Source organism: Oncorhynchus kisutch, linkage group LG26 (assembly GCF_002021735.2).
Source record: "Oncorhynchus kisutch isolate 150728-3 linkage group LG26, Okis_V2, whole genome shotgun sequence".
Taxonomy (NCBI): domain Eukaryota; kingdom Metazoa; phylum Chordata; class Actinopteri; order Salmoniformes; family Salmonidae; genus Oncorhynchus; species Oncorhynchus kisutch.
Genome location: NC_034199.2, coordinates 2,955,559 through 2,975,355, shown reverse-complemented (window position 1 = coordinate 2,975,355; position 19,797 = coordinate 2,955,559). Strand labels below are relative to the sequence as shown.

The 19,797-nt window shown below is 42.7% G+C and overlaps 1 protein-coding gene across 2 annotated transcripts in view; it reads left to right on the top strand.

Moving 5' to 3' along the window:
• The window catches only part of nalcn (sodium leak channel, non-selective), a 253,655-nt gene that overhangs the window by 120,620 nt on the left and 113,238 nt on the right, over positions 1 to 19,797 (top strand). For both annotated transcript variants that reach the window (XM_020472572.2, XM_031805863.1), the window contains one exon: positions 11,643 to 11,834. In XM_020472572.2, the coding sequence (XP_020328161.1) occupies positions 11,643 to 11,834 (192 nt within the window). The remainder of the gene's footprint in view (positions 1 to 11,642; positions 11,835 to 19,797) is intronic.

The window sequence follows — 19,797 nt, the reverse complement described above, 5'->3', positions numbered from 1 at the left end:
ACTTTTGCAAACTCCAGACGTGCAGCAATGTTTTTCTGGACAACAGTATCTTCTTCTGTGGTGTCCTCCCATGAACACCATTCTTGTTTAGTCAACAGAGATGTTAGCATGTTTAGTCAACAGAGATGTTAACATGTTCCAGAGATTTCTGTAAGTCTTTAGCTGACACTCTAGGATTCTTCTTAACCTCATTGAGCATTCTGCGCTGTGTTCTTGCAGTCATCCTTGCAGGACAGCCACTCCTAGGGAGAGTAGCAACAGTGCTGAACTTTCTCCATTTATAGACAATGTGTCTTACCGTGGACTGATGAACATCAAGGATTTTAGAGGTACTTTGGTAACCCTTTTCAGCATTAAGTCAACCATTCTTAATCTTAGGTCTTCTGAGATCTATTTTGTTCGATTCATGGTTCACATCAGGCAATGCTTCTTGTGAATACCTAATTTTGTGAGTGTTTTTATAGGGCAAGGCAGCTCAAAAAAAACATCACCAATCTCGTCTCATTGATTGGACTCCAGGTTAGCTGACTCCTGACTCCAATTAGCTTTTGGAGAAGTCATTAGCCTTGGGGTTCACATACTTTTCCAACCTACACTGTGAATGTTTAAATGATGTATTCAATATAGACAAGAAAAATACAATAATTTGTGGGTTATTAGTTGAAGCAGACTATTCTGTTTGTCTAGTGTTGTGACTTAGATGATGATCAGAACAAATTTGATGACCAATTTATGCAGAAATCCAGGTAATTCCAAAGAGTTCACATGCTTTTTCTTGCCACTGTATGACTGCCAATAACTTCTGGACATAAGATAGATAGTTACTAACCTTGATTTTGACTTTAAATCTGACTTCAACAACCCCATTCCTTTGTATCATGGGCTACCAAAACGTGCCGGCATCCTGGTGAGGTTGAGCCGAAGAGAATATTGACCAGCACTCCCCTCCATTCTATTGCCAAATGTCCAGTCACTTGAGAACAAGATGGATGAGTTTTGTTCGAGAGTCTCCTATCAGAGACTTGAAAATCTGCAATATTATATGTCTTGCAGAGACGTAGCTGGATTACTCTAGGTCAAATCAAATCAGATTTTATTTGTCAATTGTGCCAAATACAACAGTTGTAGACCTTACCGTGAAATGCTTACAGTTTAAGAAAATAGAGTTAAGAAAATATTTACAAAACAAACAAAAAAAGTTACACAATAAACAATAATGAGGCTATATACTGGGGTTACAGGTAGAGAGTCAATGTGCGGGGGCACATGTTAGTCGAGTTCATTTGTACCTGTAGGTAGGGGTAAAGTGACTATAAATAGATAATAAACAGTGAGTAGCAGCAGTCTAAAAACAAAAGTGGGAGGTGTCAATGCAAATAGTTGGGGTGGCCTTTTGATTCATTGTTTAGCAGTCTTATTGCTTGGGAGTAGAAGTTACTAAGGGGCCATTTGGACCTAGACTTGGCGTTCTGGTACTGCTTGCCGAGCGGTAGCAGAGAAAAGAGTCTATGACTTGGGTGACTGGAGTCTTTGGGAAGAAATGTTGCCCTTCCTCTGGCACCGCCTAGTTAATAGGTCCTGGATGTCATGAAGCTTGGCACCAGTGATGTACTGGGCTTACGCACTACCCTTTGAAGTGCCTTACGGTCGGAGGCAACTGGTCAGGATGCTCTCTGCTGTAGAACTTTTTGAGGAAATCTTTTCAGTCTCCTGAGGGGGAATAGGAGTGGTCGTGCCCTCTTCACGACTGTCTTGGTGTGTTTAGACCATGATTGTTTTTTGGTGATGTGGACACCAAGGAACTTGAAGCTCTCAACTTGCTCCACTACAGCACAATCGATGAGAATGGGGGCGTGCTCGGCCCACCTTTTCCTGTTGTCCACAATCATCTCCTTGGTCTTCATCACGTTGAGGGAGAGGTTGTTATCATGGCACCACACTGACAAGTCTCTGACTACAGCTCAGTGTTCAACAATATAGTGCCCATAAAGCTCATCACTAAGCTAAGGACCCTGGGACTAAACACCTCCCTCTGCAACTGGATCCTGGACTTCCTGATGGGTCGCCCCCAGGTGGTAAGGGTAGGCAACAACACATATGTCATGTTGATCCTCAACACAGGGGCCTCAGGGATGCATGCTTAGTCCTCTCTTGTACCACATGTTCACCCACAACTGCATGGCCAAGCACGACTCCAACAACATCATTAAGTTTGCTGACGACATTAACGGTGGTAGGCCTGATCAACAACAGTGATGAGACAGCCTATAGGGAGGAGATCAGAGACCTAGTAGTGTGGTGACAGGACAACAACTTGTCCCTCAACGTGAGCAAGACAAAGGAGATGATTTTGGACTACATGAAAAGGAGGGCCGAACACGGCCCAATTCACCTCGACGGGGCTGTAGTGGATCAGGTTGAGAGCTTCAAGTTCCTTGGTGTCCACATCACCAACAAACTAACATGGCCCAAGCACACCAAGACAGTCATGAAGAGGGCACAACAAAACTATTCTCCCTCAGCAGACTTAAAAGATTTGGCATGGGTCCTCAGATCCTGAGAAGGTTCTAGTGCTGCACCATTGTGAACATCCTGACTGGTTGCATCACTGACTGGTATGGCAACTGATCGGCCTTCCGACCGCAAGGCACCCAGTACTTCACTGGGGCCACTGGGGCCAAGCTTCCTGCCATCCAGGACCTCTATACCAGGTGGTGTCAGAGGAAAGCCCTAAAATTTGCCAATGACTCCAGCCACCCTAGTCATAGACTGTTCTCTCTCCTACCGCACAGCAAGCGGTACTGGAGCGTAAAATCTAAGTCCTAAAGGTGTCTTAACAGCTTCATCCCCCAAGCCATTAGACTCCTGAACAGCTAATCAAAGGGCTACCCATACACCTCTTTTACTCTGCTGCTACTCTCTGTTTATAATCTGAGTTTCTCTGTCCAGTGTCAGTGTTCTCTTGCCCGTCTTAATATTTTATTGGCCTGTCTGAGATATGGCTTTTTTTTTGCAACTCTGCCTAGAAGGCCAGCATCCCGGAGTTACCTCTTCACTGTTCACATTGAGACTGGTGTTTTGTGGGTACTATTTAATGAAGCTGCCAATTGAGGACTTGTGAGGCGTCTGTTTCTCAAACTAGAAACTATTACTTGTCCTCTTGCTCAGTTGTGCACCGGGGCCTCCCACTCCTCTTTCTATTCTGGTTAGAGACAGTTTGTGCTGTTCTGTGATGGGAGTAGTATACAGTGTTGTACGAGATTTTCAGTTTTTTGGTAATTTCTCGCATGGAATAGCCTTCATTTCTCAGAACAAGAATAGACTGACGGGTTTCAGAAGAAAGTCTTTGTTTCTGGCCGTTTTGAGCCTGTAATCAAACCCACAAATGCTGATGCTCCAGACACTCAACTAGTCTAAAGAAGGCCAGTTGTATTGCTTCTTTAATCAGGACAACAGTTTTCAGCTGTGCTAACATAACTACAAAATTATTTTCTAATGATCAATTAGCCTTTTAAAATTATAAACTTGGATTAGCTAAAACAATGTGCCATTAGAACATATGAGTGTTGGTTGCTAATAATGGGCCTCTGTACGCCTATGTAGATATTCCATAAAAAATCAGCCGTATCCAGCTACAATGGGCATTTACAACATTAACAATGTCTACAATGTAATTCTGATCAATTTGATGTTATTTTAATGGACAAAAAAATGTAATTTTCTTTCACAAACAAGGACATTTCTAAGTGACCCCAAACTTTTGAACGGTAGTGTATATGCACAAACTATATTAACACACACTACACTGACAGTCTAACATAAAAACCACACACGTTCACACATGAAAACACATACACGTATACCAACAACACAAACACACATACATTCACACTCACACACACTTTTCCACTCATCATATGCTGCTGCTACTCATTTTACATGTACATTTTAGTAATTTAGCAGACACTCTCGACCTACAGGAGCAATTGGGGTTAAGTGCCTTGCTCAAGGGCACATCGTCAGAGTTTTCACCTAGTCGACTCGGGAATTCAAACTAGCGACTTTTCGGTTACTAGCCCAACGCTCTTAACCACGAGGCTACCTGCCGCCCTACTCTGTTCTTTTTTAAAACTATTGTTATTATTTTCTATCCTGATGCCTTGTCACTTAACCCTGCCTTCATGTTCATATATATCTCAAATACCTCATTCCCCTGCACATTGATCTGGTACTGGTACTCCATGTATAAACAATTCTGAACATCTTCCTAATATTGAGTTGCACTCCCTTTTCCCCGCAGAACAGCCTCAATTGGTCGGGGCATGGACTCTACAATTTTTCAAAGTGTTCCACAGGGATACTGGCCCATGTTGTTTCCAATGCTTCCCACAGTTGTGTCAAGTTGGCTGGATGTCCTTTGAGTGGTGAACCATTGTTGATACACACTGGAATCTGTTGAGCGTGAAAAAGCCAGCAGCGTTGCAGTTCTTGACACTCTCAAACCGGTGCGCCTGGCACCTACTACCATACCCCGTTCAAAGACACTTACATATTTTGTCTTGCTCATTCACCCTCTGAGTGGCACACATACACAATCCATGCCTCAAATGTCTCCAGGCTTAAACATATATATTTTTTACCTAACTCCTCCCGTTCATTTACAGTGATTTGAAGTGGATTTAACAAGTGATATCAATAAGGGATCATATCTTTCACCTGGATTCACCTGGTGGTCAGTCAATGTCATGGAAAGAACAAGTGTTCCTAATGTTTTGTACGCTCAGTCTAAAGCTTAGTTGTTGTGTATTTTATTCCTCTGGTTTTTATTACTTTTTTTCCATGTTTTTTTACTGCATTGTTGGGAAAGGCTCGTAAGCAAGTCTGAAATATATGGTCAACTTTCATTTCTAGCTAATTATTTATTTATAGTAGTGTGGTTGTGCTGGTTGTCCAGCAGAAGGGGCCGCTCGCTCTAGTGGTTGCTTCACGAGCTCTCACTGCTGTAGTTCCCACGCTAGCTTGTCAGTTGACTGAGTGACAAGCCAACCGTAAAAATGTGGTTAAATAAAAATGGACATGATTTCTCTTTGTACTTCATGCCACAAACCAACTTTGTTTAATTGTCAAGAAGACATGCACAGGTTTTAAAAGGGGTAAATTAGCTTTGCTGAAAGGACAGCAACTTTTGATGAACAGATCGACCTCTGCTGCAGAGAAATTGATATGAGATTACATGCTTCTTGGCATAAGAAGGCCTTTACCCTTTGCAGACATAGTGAAAGAGTGCTTTTTGTCTTCAGCATAAGTAATGTGCTGACTTCACTAGCAAACATGCAATTCTAAAGCAAATACATTAACTTTGACTTTCTTACACAACCTTAATAAGATGGGTTGAAGATATAGGAAAATAAATTGGTAAGCAGCTAAACGAGGATATATCACTGGCTCCGTGTTTCAGCTTAGCATTTGACGAAAGCACAAATGTTTGTGACATTGCTCAGTTATGCGTATGGGTCCGGTCCCCTAAAGATACGTCTTATCGGAAAGAAATATTGTGCTTATTACTGCAAAGTGAAACAGGAGGAGCGGATGTGTTGAAAGCACTTCAGACCTTTATGAATGGGAACAATCTGAACTGGTACAATCTTGCATGTGTGTGCCCTGATCGAGCCTCAAAGAGAAGGGACTTGTCAGGCTGATGAGAAAGAGAGAGGGTATCCTCAACTTCGCTGCGTATCTTTGCATCATATATCAGGAGGTACTTGTTGCAAAACTCAAGAACAGAGAGTTGAAGATTGTGATGCAGCTGTTTGTACAAGTGGTCAACTTTAATGGTTCAATAGCACTGAATCTTCGCCATTTTTGTAAACTGCGGCAGGAGTATGAGACAGAAAATGGCGACTTGATGATGTACAACGAGGAGAGATGGTTATCTCATGGCAGAGTACTTGAGCAGTTTTTGAGTCTGACCAGAACTTTTGCAAATTTCAACTAGATTGTATTTGTGGAAGTGTTGGAGGAGCCGAGGGGGGAGTTTGAATCCAGATTCCAAGATGTACAGGAGTACAATGAGTTTTTCCATGTCATTGAGACCCCTTCCAAGTCCCAGTGTCTTCTCTGACCCCAGTTATCACAGGCCTCTCCCCTTACCGTGCTGCAGTGGAATGTGAAGTTGTTTAGCTTCTGGGAAATGACACCCTGAAAGCTGAGATGGGAACCGGTCTTTCCCACTTCTGGAACATGGTCCCTGACACAGAGTACCCAGTTCTGAAGCAGTGTGTGCTAAAAAGCGATGTCCTTTTTTGTGAGCACATATACTTGTGAATCAACATTTTCAACTATGAACATTGTGAAGAGAAAAACACATGCACAGACTGACCAATGCACATCTGGACTGCATTACAATGATTGCAATGACACAGTACAAGTATTGTATGAGGAGTGTCAAGGAGCAGCAGGCACAATTCTGCTAATCATACTATTAAGCAGGTTTACTCTTCAATAGGTGTGTTTATAACACAGCTAGGCCTATGTGTTTTATGAGAAGGGTCAAGGTACAGCAGGTACACCTCCACTCATCAGGTTATTAAGCAGGTTGCTCTTCAATAGGTGTGTTTATAACACAGCTAGGCCTATGTGTTTAATGAGAAGGGTCAAGGTACAGCAGGTACACCTCCACTCATCAGGTTATTAAGCAGGTTGCTCTTCAATAGGTGTGTTTATAACACAGCTAGGCCTATGTGTTTAATGAGAAGGGTCAAGGTACAGCAGGTACACCTCCACTCATCAGGTTATTAAGCAGGTTGCTCTTCAATAGGTGTGTTTATAACACAGCTAGGCCTATGTGTTTTATGAGAAGGGTCAAGGTACAGCAGGTACACCTCCACTCATCAGGTTATTAAGCAGGTTGCTCTTCAATAGGTGTGTTTATACATGGCTATTTGTTTTATGTGCTGCATTTGGAGTGTATTTTTATAAAAAAATATTACATTATCAGACAAAACTTCTTAATTGAGGTATGTTATTTCAATTCAGTGATTGAATTCAGTGATTGAATTCTGCCGATTTGTGACTACACTGCTCTAGAGGGGGACATCAAGGTGTGACATGGCCGTATTGAAAACAGGCAGACGGAAGACAATTCTTCCCCCAGGGCAAGATACCACTGTTAGGTGTCGAATACACTTACAGATTGAGAAAGAGTCTACGTTGTTCTCCCCTAATAGTAGCTCACTTCATCTGCCTGAAGGTCTACACATACTGGAAGTGCTAATCACTATGGTAAAAGGTTGTTCCTCCTCCATCCTACATCCCTGTTTCACCACCTAACACAGTGTCACACTAGTCCCGTGTACTAGTTTGTGACGCATACTGTTTAAGTGGTGTACCCAGCAGCAGTGGAGCCATTGGAGAAGAATCTGACACAGACACAGGAAAATGAGACATGTTATTCAGTACAGGAAGATACCACAGCCACGACTGAAGAGCCTAGCTCTACACCAGACAGCAAAACAGGGGACCCTCCGTTAGTATCAGATCACTTGAACAACAGGCCGCTGCCAAGAGAATGCTTTTGGCAGTGTAATGATTTTTCAAGGAATGAGAATGATATAGGCTGTATTCCATCACTCCAAATCCACATCAGATTGAAAGACCCCTGTACAAAATACTTACATATCTGTTCCATAGCCAGTACACCAGGAGGTGAAGGAGTACCTGCAGGATCTAATCAACAGGGGCTGAATCACAAAATATAAGTCACCCTACTTTTCACCCATTGTCTTTGTCAGCAAGACTACAGAGAAGTGAACCAGAAATCAGTACCAGAAAGACCCCATCCCTTCAATACGGGACATGTTAGATTAGCCTCAGTGGCTTCCTCACCAGGGGCTTCATCACACCCTGGGGCTTATATCAGTGGGTGAGGATTCCCTTCGGCTCCGCCCCGGCCGAGTTCCAGAGAACATGGAGGAGTGTCTGTGGGGTCCGATAGATTTCTGTCAGCTATATCTAGACGACAACCTAGTTCACAGCCAGTCCTTTGATGAGTATGTCAGACACGTCCAAACAGTCCTACTTTGATACCAACAGCATGGCATCATGCTCACTGCTAAGAAATGTGAAATGCTCAGGGCTAAAGTGAGGTTCCTAGGCAGGATGGCGTCAAAAGACGGTTAAACCATGGATACAGCGGATGTGGCTCCTGTCCAGACCTTGGAGAGACATCCAGCTACAGTAGGGGAACTCAGTCAGGTGTTAGTGTTATTTTCCTAATACAGGTGAAGTTGGAAGTTCACATAAACCTTAGCCAAATACATTTAAACTCAGTATTTCACAATTCCTGACGTTTAATCCTAGTAAAAACTCCCCATTTAGGATCCGTTAGGATCACCACTTTATTTTAAGAATGTGACATGTCAGAATAAGAGTGGAGAGAATTATTTATTTCAGCTTTTATTTCTTTCATCACATCACAAATATAAATTTCCACTAAGTTTGCTGCTTCATTGTCTTTAGATATTTTTGTCAGATGTTACTATGGAATACTGAAGTATAATTACAAGCATTTCATGTCAAAGGCTTTTATTGATAATTACATGAAGTTGATGCAAAGAGTCAATATTTGCATTGTTGACCCTTCTTTTTCAAGAACTCTGCAATCCACCCTGGAATGCTCTCAATTAACTTCTGGGCCACATCCTGACTGATGGCAGCCCATTCTTGCATAATCAATGCTAGTAGTTTCTCAGAATGTGTGAGTTTTTGTTTGTCCATCCGCCTCTTGATTGACCTTGGCTGAGAAGCAACCCCACACATGAATGGTCTCAGGATGCTTTACTGTTGGCATGACACTGATGGTTGCGATCACCTTGTTTTCTCCAGACAAGCTTTTTTCCGGATGCCCCAAACAATCGTAAAGGGGATTCATCAGAGAAAAGGACCCCAGTCATCAGCAGTCCAATCCCTGTACCTTTTGCAGAATATCAGTCTGTCCCTGATGTTTTTCCTGGAGAGAAGTAGCTCGTTGCTGCCCATTTTGATACCAGACCATCCTCCAAAAGTCGTCACCTCACTGTGCGTGCAGAGGCACTTACGCCTGCCTGCTGCCACTCCTGAGCAAGCTCTATACTGGTTGTGCCCCGATCCCGCAGCTGAATCAACTTTAGGAGATGGTCCTGGCGCTTGCTGGACATTCTTGGGCACCCTGAAGCCTTCTTCACAACAATTGAACCGCTCTCCTTGAAGTTCTTGATGATCTGATAAATTGTTCATTTAGGTGCTATCTTACTGGCAGCAATATCCTTGCCTGTGAAGCCCTTTTTGTTCAAAGTAATGACGACGGCACGTGTGTCCTTGCAGGTAACCATGGTTGACAGAGGAAGAACAATGATTCCAAGCACCACCTCCTATCAAGCTTCCAGTCTGTTATTCGAACTCAATCAGAATAACAGAGTGATCTCCAGCCTTGTCCTCGTCAACACTCACACCTGTGTTAACGAGAGAATCACTGACATGTTGTCAGCTGGTCCTTTTGTGGCAGGGCTGAAATGTTTTTGGGGGATTCAGGTCATTTGCATGGCAAAGAGGGACTTTGCAATTAATTGCAATTCATCTGATCAATCTTTATAACTTTCCGGAGTACATGCAAATTGCCATCATACAAACTGAGGCAGCAGACTTGGTGAAAATGTATATTTGTGTCATTCTCAAAACTTTTGGCCTCAACTGTACACCCTATTAGTATTTGGTAGCATTGCCTTTAAATTGTTTAACTTGGGTCAAACATTTTGGATAGCCTTCCACAAGCTTCCCACAATTTGTTGGGTGAATTTTGGACCATTCCTCCTGACAAAGCTGGTGTAACTGAGTCAGGTTTGTAGGTCTACTTTCTTGCACACACTTTTTCAGTTCTGCCCACAGATTTTCTATAGGATTGAGGTCATGGCTTTGTGATGGCCACTCCAATACCTTGACGATGTTGTCTTTAAGCCATTTTGCCATGACTTTGGAAGTATGCTTGGGGTCATTGTCCATTTGGAAGACCCATTTGCAGTCAAGCTTTAACTTTAACCTGACTGATGTCTTGAAATATTGCTTCAATATATCCACGTAATTTTTCTACCTCGTGATGCCATCGATTTTGTGAAGTGCACCAGTCCCCCCTGCAGCAAAGCACCCCCGTGCTTCACGTTTGGGATTGTGTTCTTTGGCTTGCAAGCCTCCCCCTTTTTCCTACAAACATAACAATGGTCATTATGAACAAACAGTTACATTTTTGTTTCATCAGACCAGATTACATTTCTCGAAAAAGTACAATCTTTGTCCTAAAGTGCAGTTGCAAACCATAGTCTGGCTTTTTTATGGCGGTTTTGGAGCCGTGGCTTCTTTGCTGAGCGGCCTTTTAGGTTATGTCAATATAGCACTCTTTTTACTGTGGATATAGATAGATACTTTTGGACCTGTTTCCTCAAGCATCTTCACAGGATAGAACAGTAGCTAATCAAATGCATGCATCTGACTTGCTCGAGAATTGAAAGAATAACAATTACAAGGTAGGCCCCGTTGTCTACACCCGTTGTATTCGGCACGTGTGACAAATGCAGTTTGATTTGTTTTGCTGATTTACGATCAGAGCTCTGACCACGTCCGTACCAGACAGGTTAAACACGGGTCGATGGGGTCAAAAAAAGTCAATTATCATTATGCTATTCAGAGTTCAATCAGTATGCATCAGCTGTTTGGAGCAAGGGAAGGAACAGTAAGAAGACAAAGGAATATTTAGAAGTCCAAAGAAACATGCATAGTACCGACAACATTTCTTAACTTGATCCCAAAGCTAGTCCCAATGGCCACAGGAGTTTGCAAGACAGTACAAACAGATCTGGGACCAGTCTACATTTTGTCCTCTATAGAAACTCACCTGGAAGTTAACACAGGAGGTCAGTACGGCTGGAATGGTTGTTTTTATACTGCTACCAGTATTCTATATTTGGTTTGGGAACCTTGGGTTACATTTACACTAGGTAAACATGAACTATACACATATCTGTTTGTGCTGTGTTCCCAAATCGTTTCGTACATGTCATACCAAATATACTTCAACAATGTCCATAGGATTTAAAAAGACTGTACAAACAGATCTGGGATCAGTCTAATCAACTACCAGCATTGTATTGTCCGTGGTTATTGGAAGGAGTACAGTACTTAAGAAAGTTTTCTGAAAAGCTTTTTGTTAACATTTCATTGGAAGGTCTGCTTGTAAGTCGGACCTTTTGGACTTATTAGACTAATGGGTTTTGATCCTCAATAACATAAAGTAAATGCATTGGTATTATCATATTTGGGCTGCTTTCTCAAAGCAATCTGGCTCATATATCAAATAAAACAAAGACAAATGGATTGCATAAAGAATTGGATATGTATAGCACTTCATTTCCAAGTTCTCCAAATGCTTATTTATTCATTGTAAAGGGGAACACTCGCCTCAAAATGATCTCTCCTCTCTCTCTCTCTCTCTCTCTCTCTCTCTCTCTCTCTCTCTCTCTCTCTCTCTCTCTCTCTCTCACACTCACTCACTCACTCACTCACTCACTCACTCACTCACTCACTCACTCATAAAGACTTCCCTTCTCTCTCCACAGGTACTGCGAGTGGTGCGTCTGATAAAGATCTCCCCGGCACTAGAGGACTTTGTGTACAAGATATTTGGTCCCGGTAAGAAGCTGGGCAGCTTGGTGGTGTTCACAGCGAGCCTGCTCATAGTCATGTCAGCCATCAGTCTACAGATGTTCTGCTTCGTGGAGGAACTGGACCGATTTACCACCTTTCCCAGAGTAAGAGTTATTGGAAGCACAACTGGTATAATGTGTTATGATGCAGTCATAATGCATTATAAGACCTGTTCTAAGCATCTATGATCCCATTTTAATGTTAAACATTCAGTGAATGATGTTGGCCTATTGTAGCTCATTCACTAGGGTAAGACCTAATTCACTCACTCACACACTCATTCACTTATGGTAATGAATGATTGGGATGAGTTTAATATTACAGGCCACATTCCTGATTTGTCATTTTCTGAGCAACTGAACCTGTAGCATAAAAACGGGTCCCACTATTAACTCCCACTTTTCTTCCCACTGAACACTACCCATTATTTTCTTCTTGAACACGTGATGCACAGGTGTTATCAAATCTGGAAAAAGTCAGGAAAATCATGCTAGTGTGGTGGTATTTAATTTGTCGACAGATGTGGGGCCCACCGCCACCTCCTTTGATTTCTAAGTGCTCATCAGCTTCTTTCTTTCTCATTAGTCACATCCTTTCATCCACCCCCCCCTCCCCGCCCCTTTTTCCCCCGCTTCCACTGATTCTAGCACAGTTGGACTTGGAGTGGTTCTCGTAAACAGATGCCGCTCTTCGTCTTCCCTTTTCCGGGACACACACACACACACACACACAAACAAACAAACTCTCATATGGCTTCACACATGGATTCACACCAACCACAAGTGCATGGACACACTCACATACACACACAGGCACATATGGGTACATTCACACAGGGGCACATAATGCATACACACTGCACACACATCAGATTTAATGATGTCCCCCGTGGATAGATCTGTTGCTGGGTTTATCATTATCTGCAGTGACTTGGGGTGTAGATTTAGGAGAGGAGAAGAGAGGGGAGCAGAGGGGAGAAAACAGGAGAGGGATCCATCTTATTCTCTATCTCCAATAACCCCCTAGCCCTCCCCCTCAGTTTTGTGCGATCCCGCGAGCCCCATCGTGTCATAGTGGTATCCCAATTCAAGTTTGAGCGAGACGTAGTGCCTTTTCAACCCTCTAGTTGGTCCTCCAAACAAAGTGAATCGAGATGCAGACTTTCTTTCGAGTGGTAACCAAAACTCCCATGAAGCTCTGCGATCCAAGTTTGTAGAGTTGCTTCAGGAAAAATGACAGACAAATATACTAGGAGGGAAGCAAATGTAAGTAATTATAACTTCATGACAAATCATGCTTTGCTCAGAATGTTTGTGCAATACATTTCAACGACCAAAAACCACTTCTGGGTCATGAATCGGAAGCTACGCACTTATTTCTCAACCTCCCTGATCTGAAATATTACTTACCTGTTGCTGCTGACCGAGATTTACCACCTGCAATGAAAAATAGGAAGGGACAGGGGGACTCCAAGCTAGGATGAAAATGCTCCTCTTCCTAATATCTTGATGACTAATGTCCAATCGATGACAAAAATACCATCAGTGCAATGCTTCAATCGCAGAGGGACATCAAGGGAATGCTGTGCCATCGTTTTTACAGAGACATGACTTACGAACGATACACTCGACTGCTATTCAACCAGACAGCGTTTCCATTTTCCGTATGGATCAGATGGCGGTTTCAGATAAGAGTGAACAATCAACAATTACTGGTCTACCAAAGTTGAAAACATCTCAAGCTCCTGTTCACTCGACATGGAGTTTCTTTTTTTCTCTGGTTTTGTTTTTTTACTCTTACCCCTATTTCTCGAATTTTGTGATCCAATTGGTAGTTACGGTCTTGTCCCACCGCTGCAACTCCTCTACGGAGAGATGAAGGTCGAGAGTCATGCTTCCTCCGAAACACAAACCAACCAAGCCGCATTGCTCCTTGACACACTGCTCACTTAACCTGGAAACCAGCCGCACCAATGTGACGGAGGAAACACCGTCCTGCTGGCGACAGATGTCAGTTTGGCCAAACCCTCCCCTAACCTGTATGTCCCTGGGCCAACTGTGCACCACCTCATGGGTCTCCCGTTCACGGCCAGCTGTGACACAGCCTGGGATCGAACCCGGGTCTGTAGTGATTCCTCAAACACTGCGATGCAGTGCCTTAGACTGCTGCGAATACTCAGGAGGCCCCTACGACCTGGAATTTCTGATGTTAAAATGCCGACCCCACTATATGCCAAGGTAATTAACGTGTTATTATCACATTCATGTATATACCGCCACAAGCAAACACCAAGTTGGCACTCAGCGAACTGTACAAAATCATGAGGCAGCAAGACTCCTCTCACCTGGAAGCAATCTTTATCAGCTCGGGGATTTGAACTTGCAACCTTCTGGTTTCTAATCCAACGCTCTAACCACTAGGCTACCCTGCCGCCCCAGTAACATTGTAATCGATGGAATTGAGGACTTAAAGACTAAAACTTGGCATAACACAGAAGTCAAGGCCAAGAAACTCCTGGCAAATCAACTCAAACCGGACCCCAAACTCATCGAGATGGAGAGGGCACATAGAAATGTCACTTTCTTCCCCGAAGGACGGCCCAGATCTATAGTGGTGAAACTGCTCAGGTTCAAAGACAAGGAGAAGATTCTCATAATAGCCAAGTGCCTGAAGGGAACCAAAATCTTCATCAATGAAGGTACGCCTCAAAATAAAGGAACTGCTGCCACAACTAATTGAAGAATGAAAAGTATGATCAGCTTGTCGTTCTACGATTTTACACACACACACATGATTTATTCTACTTTGTTAGTGCGTTTCACATGACCAAAAACACACATTGCTCTAATTGTCATTGCCCTCTGAAGTCTTCAGTTGTGTTATGCGGACTGTGTCAATGTGCATTCCAAAGGAAGTTCACTCCTATTGATAAAACTAACACAAATGTATGGTTGTATTGGACATGTGAGACATGCACTTCTATTTTTCTGTTCCATTTTCTGGATGATTCCGACTGTGTATCTCTCTTAGTTGGACAGGATGTTAACCCTGATAACACGGTCTTGAACCCATTAGATATTAAGGAAGCGAACAATAAATATAATGATTGTGTTGATCTAGATTCTAATTTCCTGAGATTTACCAGAGATGAGTCTATCACTTGCAATTACCACAATGTCAAGCAATTTAACAGCCTGTATAGCAGTTTATCTCATTTTAACACGGAACCCAAACCGGCTGCACGTGTGTGCCATCGTGCGCCAACGTACATACATTTATTTTGGTTACCTGCTTCTATAAACCAATGAGGAGATGGGAGAGGTAGGACTTGCAGCGCGATCTGCGTCACAAATAGAACTGACTTCTATTTTAGCCCTTGGCAACGCAGACGCTCGTTGGCGCACGCGAGCAGTGTGGGTGCAATAATTGAATAATATAGATTTCTTTATTGTAGTAGGCTAACCTTCACATTAAAGACGGAAGATACTGTATGTGTCATGAAATGCAGCTGAAGTAACATAGCTAACTCTTTCATTGCGTATAGTGTACAATGCCTACAATGCCATCAGAAAGTATTAATAACCCTGGACAAATTCCATGTTTTGTTGTTTTACGGCCTGAATTCAAAATCGATTAAATATGATAGAAAATATCCCATCTACGCACAATACATCCTGACAATGTGAAATTTTTTTTTTAGAAATGTTTGCACATTTATTGACATTTTAATTACAGTAATACCTAATTTACGTAAGTATTCACACCCCTGTGTCAATACGTTATATTAACCTTTGGAAGCAATTACAGCTTTGAGTCTTTCCTGGTAAGTCTGTAAGAACTTTGCACACCTGGATTGTACAATATTTGCACATTCTTGGTTGGCTGTTGATCATTGCTAGACAGTCATTTTCAATTCTTGCCAAATATTTCCAAGCCAATTTAAGTCAAAACTGTAACTAGGCCGCTCAGGAACATTCAGTGTTGTCTTGGTAAGCAGCTCCAGTGTATAATTGGCCTTGTGTTTTAGGTTATTGTCCTGCTGAAAGCTGAATGTGTCTTCCACTGTCTGTTGGAAAGCAGACTGAACCAGGTTTTCCTCCACGATTTTTGCTTGTGCTTAACTCTATTCCGTTACTTTATATCCTAAAAAGTCTTTGCCGATGACAAGTATACCAATAACATTATGCAGCCACCACAATGCTTGAAAATATGAAGACTGGTACTAATTGATGTGTTGTGTTGGATATGCCCCAAACATAACACTTTCAATTCAGGAATTTTTCTGTTGTTGTTGTGTGCCTTATGTAAACAGGATGCATGTTTTGGAATATTTATATTATGTACAGGCTTCCTTTCACTGTCATTTAGGTTAGTATTGTGGATTAACTACAATGCTGTTGATCGAGGGCCTAGAGAGCTACCCTGTAGTACACCACACTTTACAGTTTTACATTAGATAACCTTGCATTAAAGAGTTCTATTGGATAGATAGCTCTGAATCCACGATATAGCAGAGGTTGAAAAGCCATAAGACACAGTTGAAGTCGGAAGTTTACATACACTTAGGTTGGAGTCATTTGAAGTAGTTTTTCAACCACTCCACAAATTTTGTGTAAACAAACTAGTTTTGGCAAGTCGGTTAGGACATCTACTTTGCGCATGACACAAGTCATTTTTCCAACAATTGTTTATAGACAGATTATTTTCCTTATAATTCACTGTATCACAATTCCAGTGGGTCAGAAATGTACATACACTAAGTTGACTGTGCCTTTAAACAGCTTGGAAAATTCCAGAAAATGATGTCATGGCCTTAGAAGCTTCTGACAGGCTAATTGACATAATTTGAATCAATTGGAGGTGTATTTGTGGATGTAGTTCAAAGCCTACATTCCAACCCAGTGCCTCTTTTCTTGACATCATAGGAAAATCAAATGAAATCAGCCAAGACCTCAGAAAAAGAAATTGACGACCTCCACAAGTCTGGTTCAGCCTTGGGAGCAATTTCCAAATGCCTGAAGGTACCACGTTCATCTGTACAAACAATAATACGCAAGTATAAACACCATGGGACCACACAGCTGTCATACCGCTAAGGAATGAAACGCGTTCTGTCTTTTAGAGATGAATGTACTTTTGTGCGAAAGTGGAAATCAATCCCAGAACAACAGCAAAGGACATTGTGAAGATGCTGGAGGAAACATGTACAAAAGTATCTATATCCACAGTAAAACGAGTCCTATATTGACAAAACTGAAATGCCGCTCAGCAAAGAAGAAGCCACTGCTCCAAAACAACTATGAAAAAGCTAGACTATGGTTTGCAACTGCACATGGGGACAAAGATTGTACCTTTTGGTGAAATTATGAATGATGAAACAAAAATAGAACGGTTTGACCATCGTTATGTTTGGAGGAAAAACGGGGAGACTTGCAAGCCTAAGAACACCATCCCAACCTTGAAGCATGGGGTGGCAGCATCACTTCACAAAATAGATGGCATCATCTGGTAGGAAAAATATGTGGGTATATTGAAGCAACATCTCAAGACATCAGTCAGGAAGTTAAAGCTTGGTTGCAAATGGGTCTTCCAAATGGATAATGACCCCAAGCATACTTCCAAAGTCGTGGTAAAATGGCTTTAGGACAACAAAGTTAAGGTATTGGAGTGGCCATCACAAGGCCCTGACCTCAATCCAATAGACAATTTGTGGGCAGAACTGAAAAAGCGTGTGCGAGCAAGGAGGCCTACGAACCTGACTCAGTTTCACCAGGTCTGTCAGGATTTTAAATGTATTTGGCTAAGGTGTATGTAAACTTCCGACTTCAACTGTACATTTTCTCAACAACAGGTTATGGTCAATCATTTCACAGACTGATCTGAAATCTAACAGTACACCTCCCACAATCCATCTTCAATTTCTTCGAGATCATTTCCCTCACTTTGTCCTCAGACTGTCCAGATCCGATGTGGAGATTCTGCATTTCCGTCTGCAACGATGTTGTTCTGCCTCGATTGTCCCTCAAAATAATCCAATTTCTCTGTCATTGTTATCATGCATTCACATACAGAACTGATGTACTCTCTCAATGACTTACAGAATGCTGTCATCTTTCCGTGATCATGTTTAAACTCATTGAGCTGACCCTGGGAGATCGGCAAGCTGTTCTTCAGGCCCTGCATCTGTCTGGTCAGGTCATCTATCAAATCAAATGTATTTATATAGCTCTTCTTACATTAGCTGATATCTCAAAGTGCTGTACAGAAACCTAGCCTAAAACCTCAAACAGCAAGCAATGCAGGTGTAGAAGCACGGTGGCTAGGAAAAACTCCATAGAAAGGCCAAAACCTAGGAAGAGACCTATAGAGGAACCAGGCTATGAGCGGTGGCCAGTCTTCTTCTGGCTGTGCCGGGTGGAAATTATAACAGAACATGGCCAAGATGTTCAAATGTTCATAAATGACCAGCATGTTCAAATAATAATAATCACAGTAGTTGTCGAGGGTGCAACAGGTCAGACCTCAGGAGTAAATGTCAGTTGGCTTTTCATAGCTGATCATTGAGAGTATCTCTACCGCTCCTGCTGTCTCTAGAAAGTTGAAAACAGCAGGTCTGGGACAGGTAGCATGTCCGGTGAACAGGTCAATGTTCCATAGCCGCAGGCAGAACAGTTGAAACTGGAGCAGCAGCACGGCCAAGTGGACTGGGGACAGCAAGGAGTCATCATGCCAGGTAGTCCTGAGGCATGGTCCTAGGGCTCAGGACCTTCGAGAGAGAGGAAGAAATAAAGAAAGAATTAGAGAGAGCATACTTAAATTCACACAGGACACCGGATAAGACAGGAGAAATACTCCAGATATAACAGACTGACCCTAGCTCCCCAACACATAAACTAATGCAGCATAAATACTGGAGGCTGGGACAGGAGGGGTCAGGAGACACTGTGGCCCCATCCGATGATACCCCCAGACAGGGTCAAACAGGCAGGATATAACCCCACCCACTTTGCCAAAGCACAGCCCCCACACCACTAGAGGGATATCTCCAACCACCAATTTACCATTCTGAGACAAGGCCGAGTATAGCCCACAAAGATCTCCACCACGGCACAACCCACCAACCCAGACAGGAAGACCACGTCAGTGACGCACCCATCCTAGGGACGGCATGGAAGAGCACCAGTAAGCCAGTGACTCAGCCCCTGTAATAGGGTTAGAGGCAGAGAATCCCAGTGGAGAGAGGGGAGCCAGCCAGGCAGAGACAGCAAGGGCGGTTCGTTGCTCCAGTGCCTTTCCGTTCACCTTCACACTCCTGGGCCAGACTACACTCATCATATATTCAATAAAGACTTAAAGGTTGAGACCGAGTTTGCGTCTCTCACATGGGTAGGCAGACCATTCCATAAAAATGGAGCTCTATAGGAGAAAGCCCTGCCTCCAGCTGTTTGCTTTGGAATTCTAGGGACAATTAGGAGGCCTGCATCTTGTGACCTTAGCGTATGTGTAGGTACCAAATCAGAAAGATAGGTAGGAGCAAGCCCATGTAATGCTTTGTAGGTTAGCAGTAAGATTTTGAAATCAGTCCTTGTGTCACGTCCTGACCTTAGTTCCTTTTTTATGTCTCTATTTTGGTTTGGTCAGGGTGTGAGTTAGGGTGGGCATTCTATGTTTTGTTCTGTGTGTTCTATTTCTATGTGTTTGGCCTGGTATGGTTCCCAAACAGAGGCAGCTGTCAATCGTTGTCTCTGATTGAGAATCATACTTAGGTAGCCTGTTCCCACCTGTGTTTGTGGGTAGTTGCTTTCTGTTTTGTGTTTTTCACCTTACAGGACTGTTTCGTGTCGTTCACTCTCTTTGTTGTTTTTTGTCATTCAGTGTTCAGTTCATTTAATTAAATTTACTATGAACACTTACCACGCTGGCTGTTGGTCCGATGATTCCTATTCCTCATCATCTGACGAAGAGGAGAGCCGTTACACCTTGCCTTAACAGGAAGCCAGTGTAACGAGGCTAGCACTGGAGTAATATGATCACATTTTTTGGTTCTAGTCAAGATTCTAGCAGCCG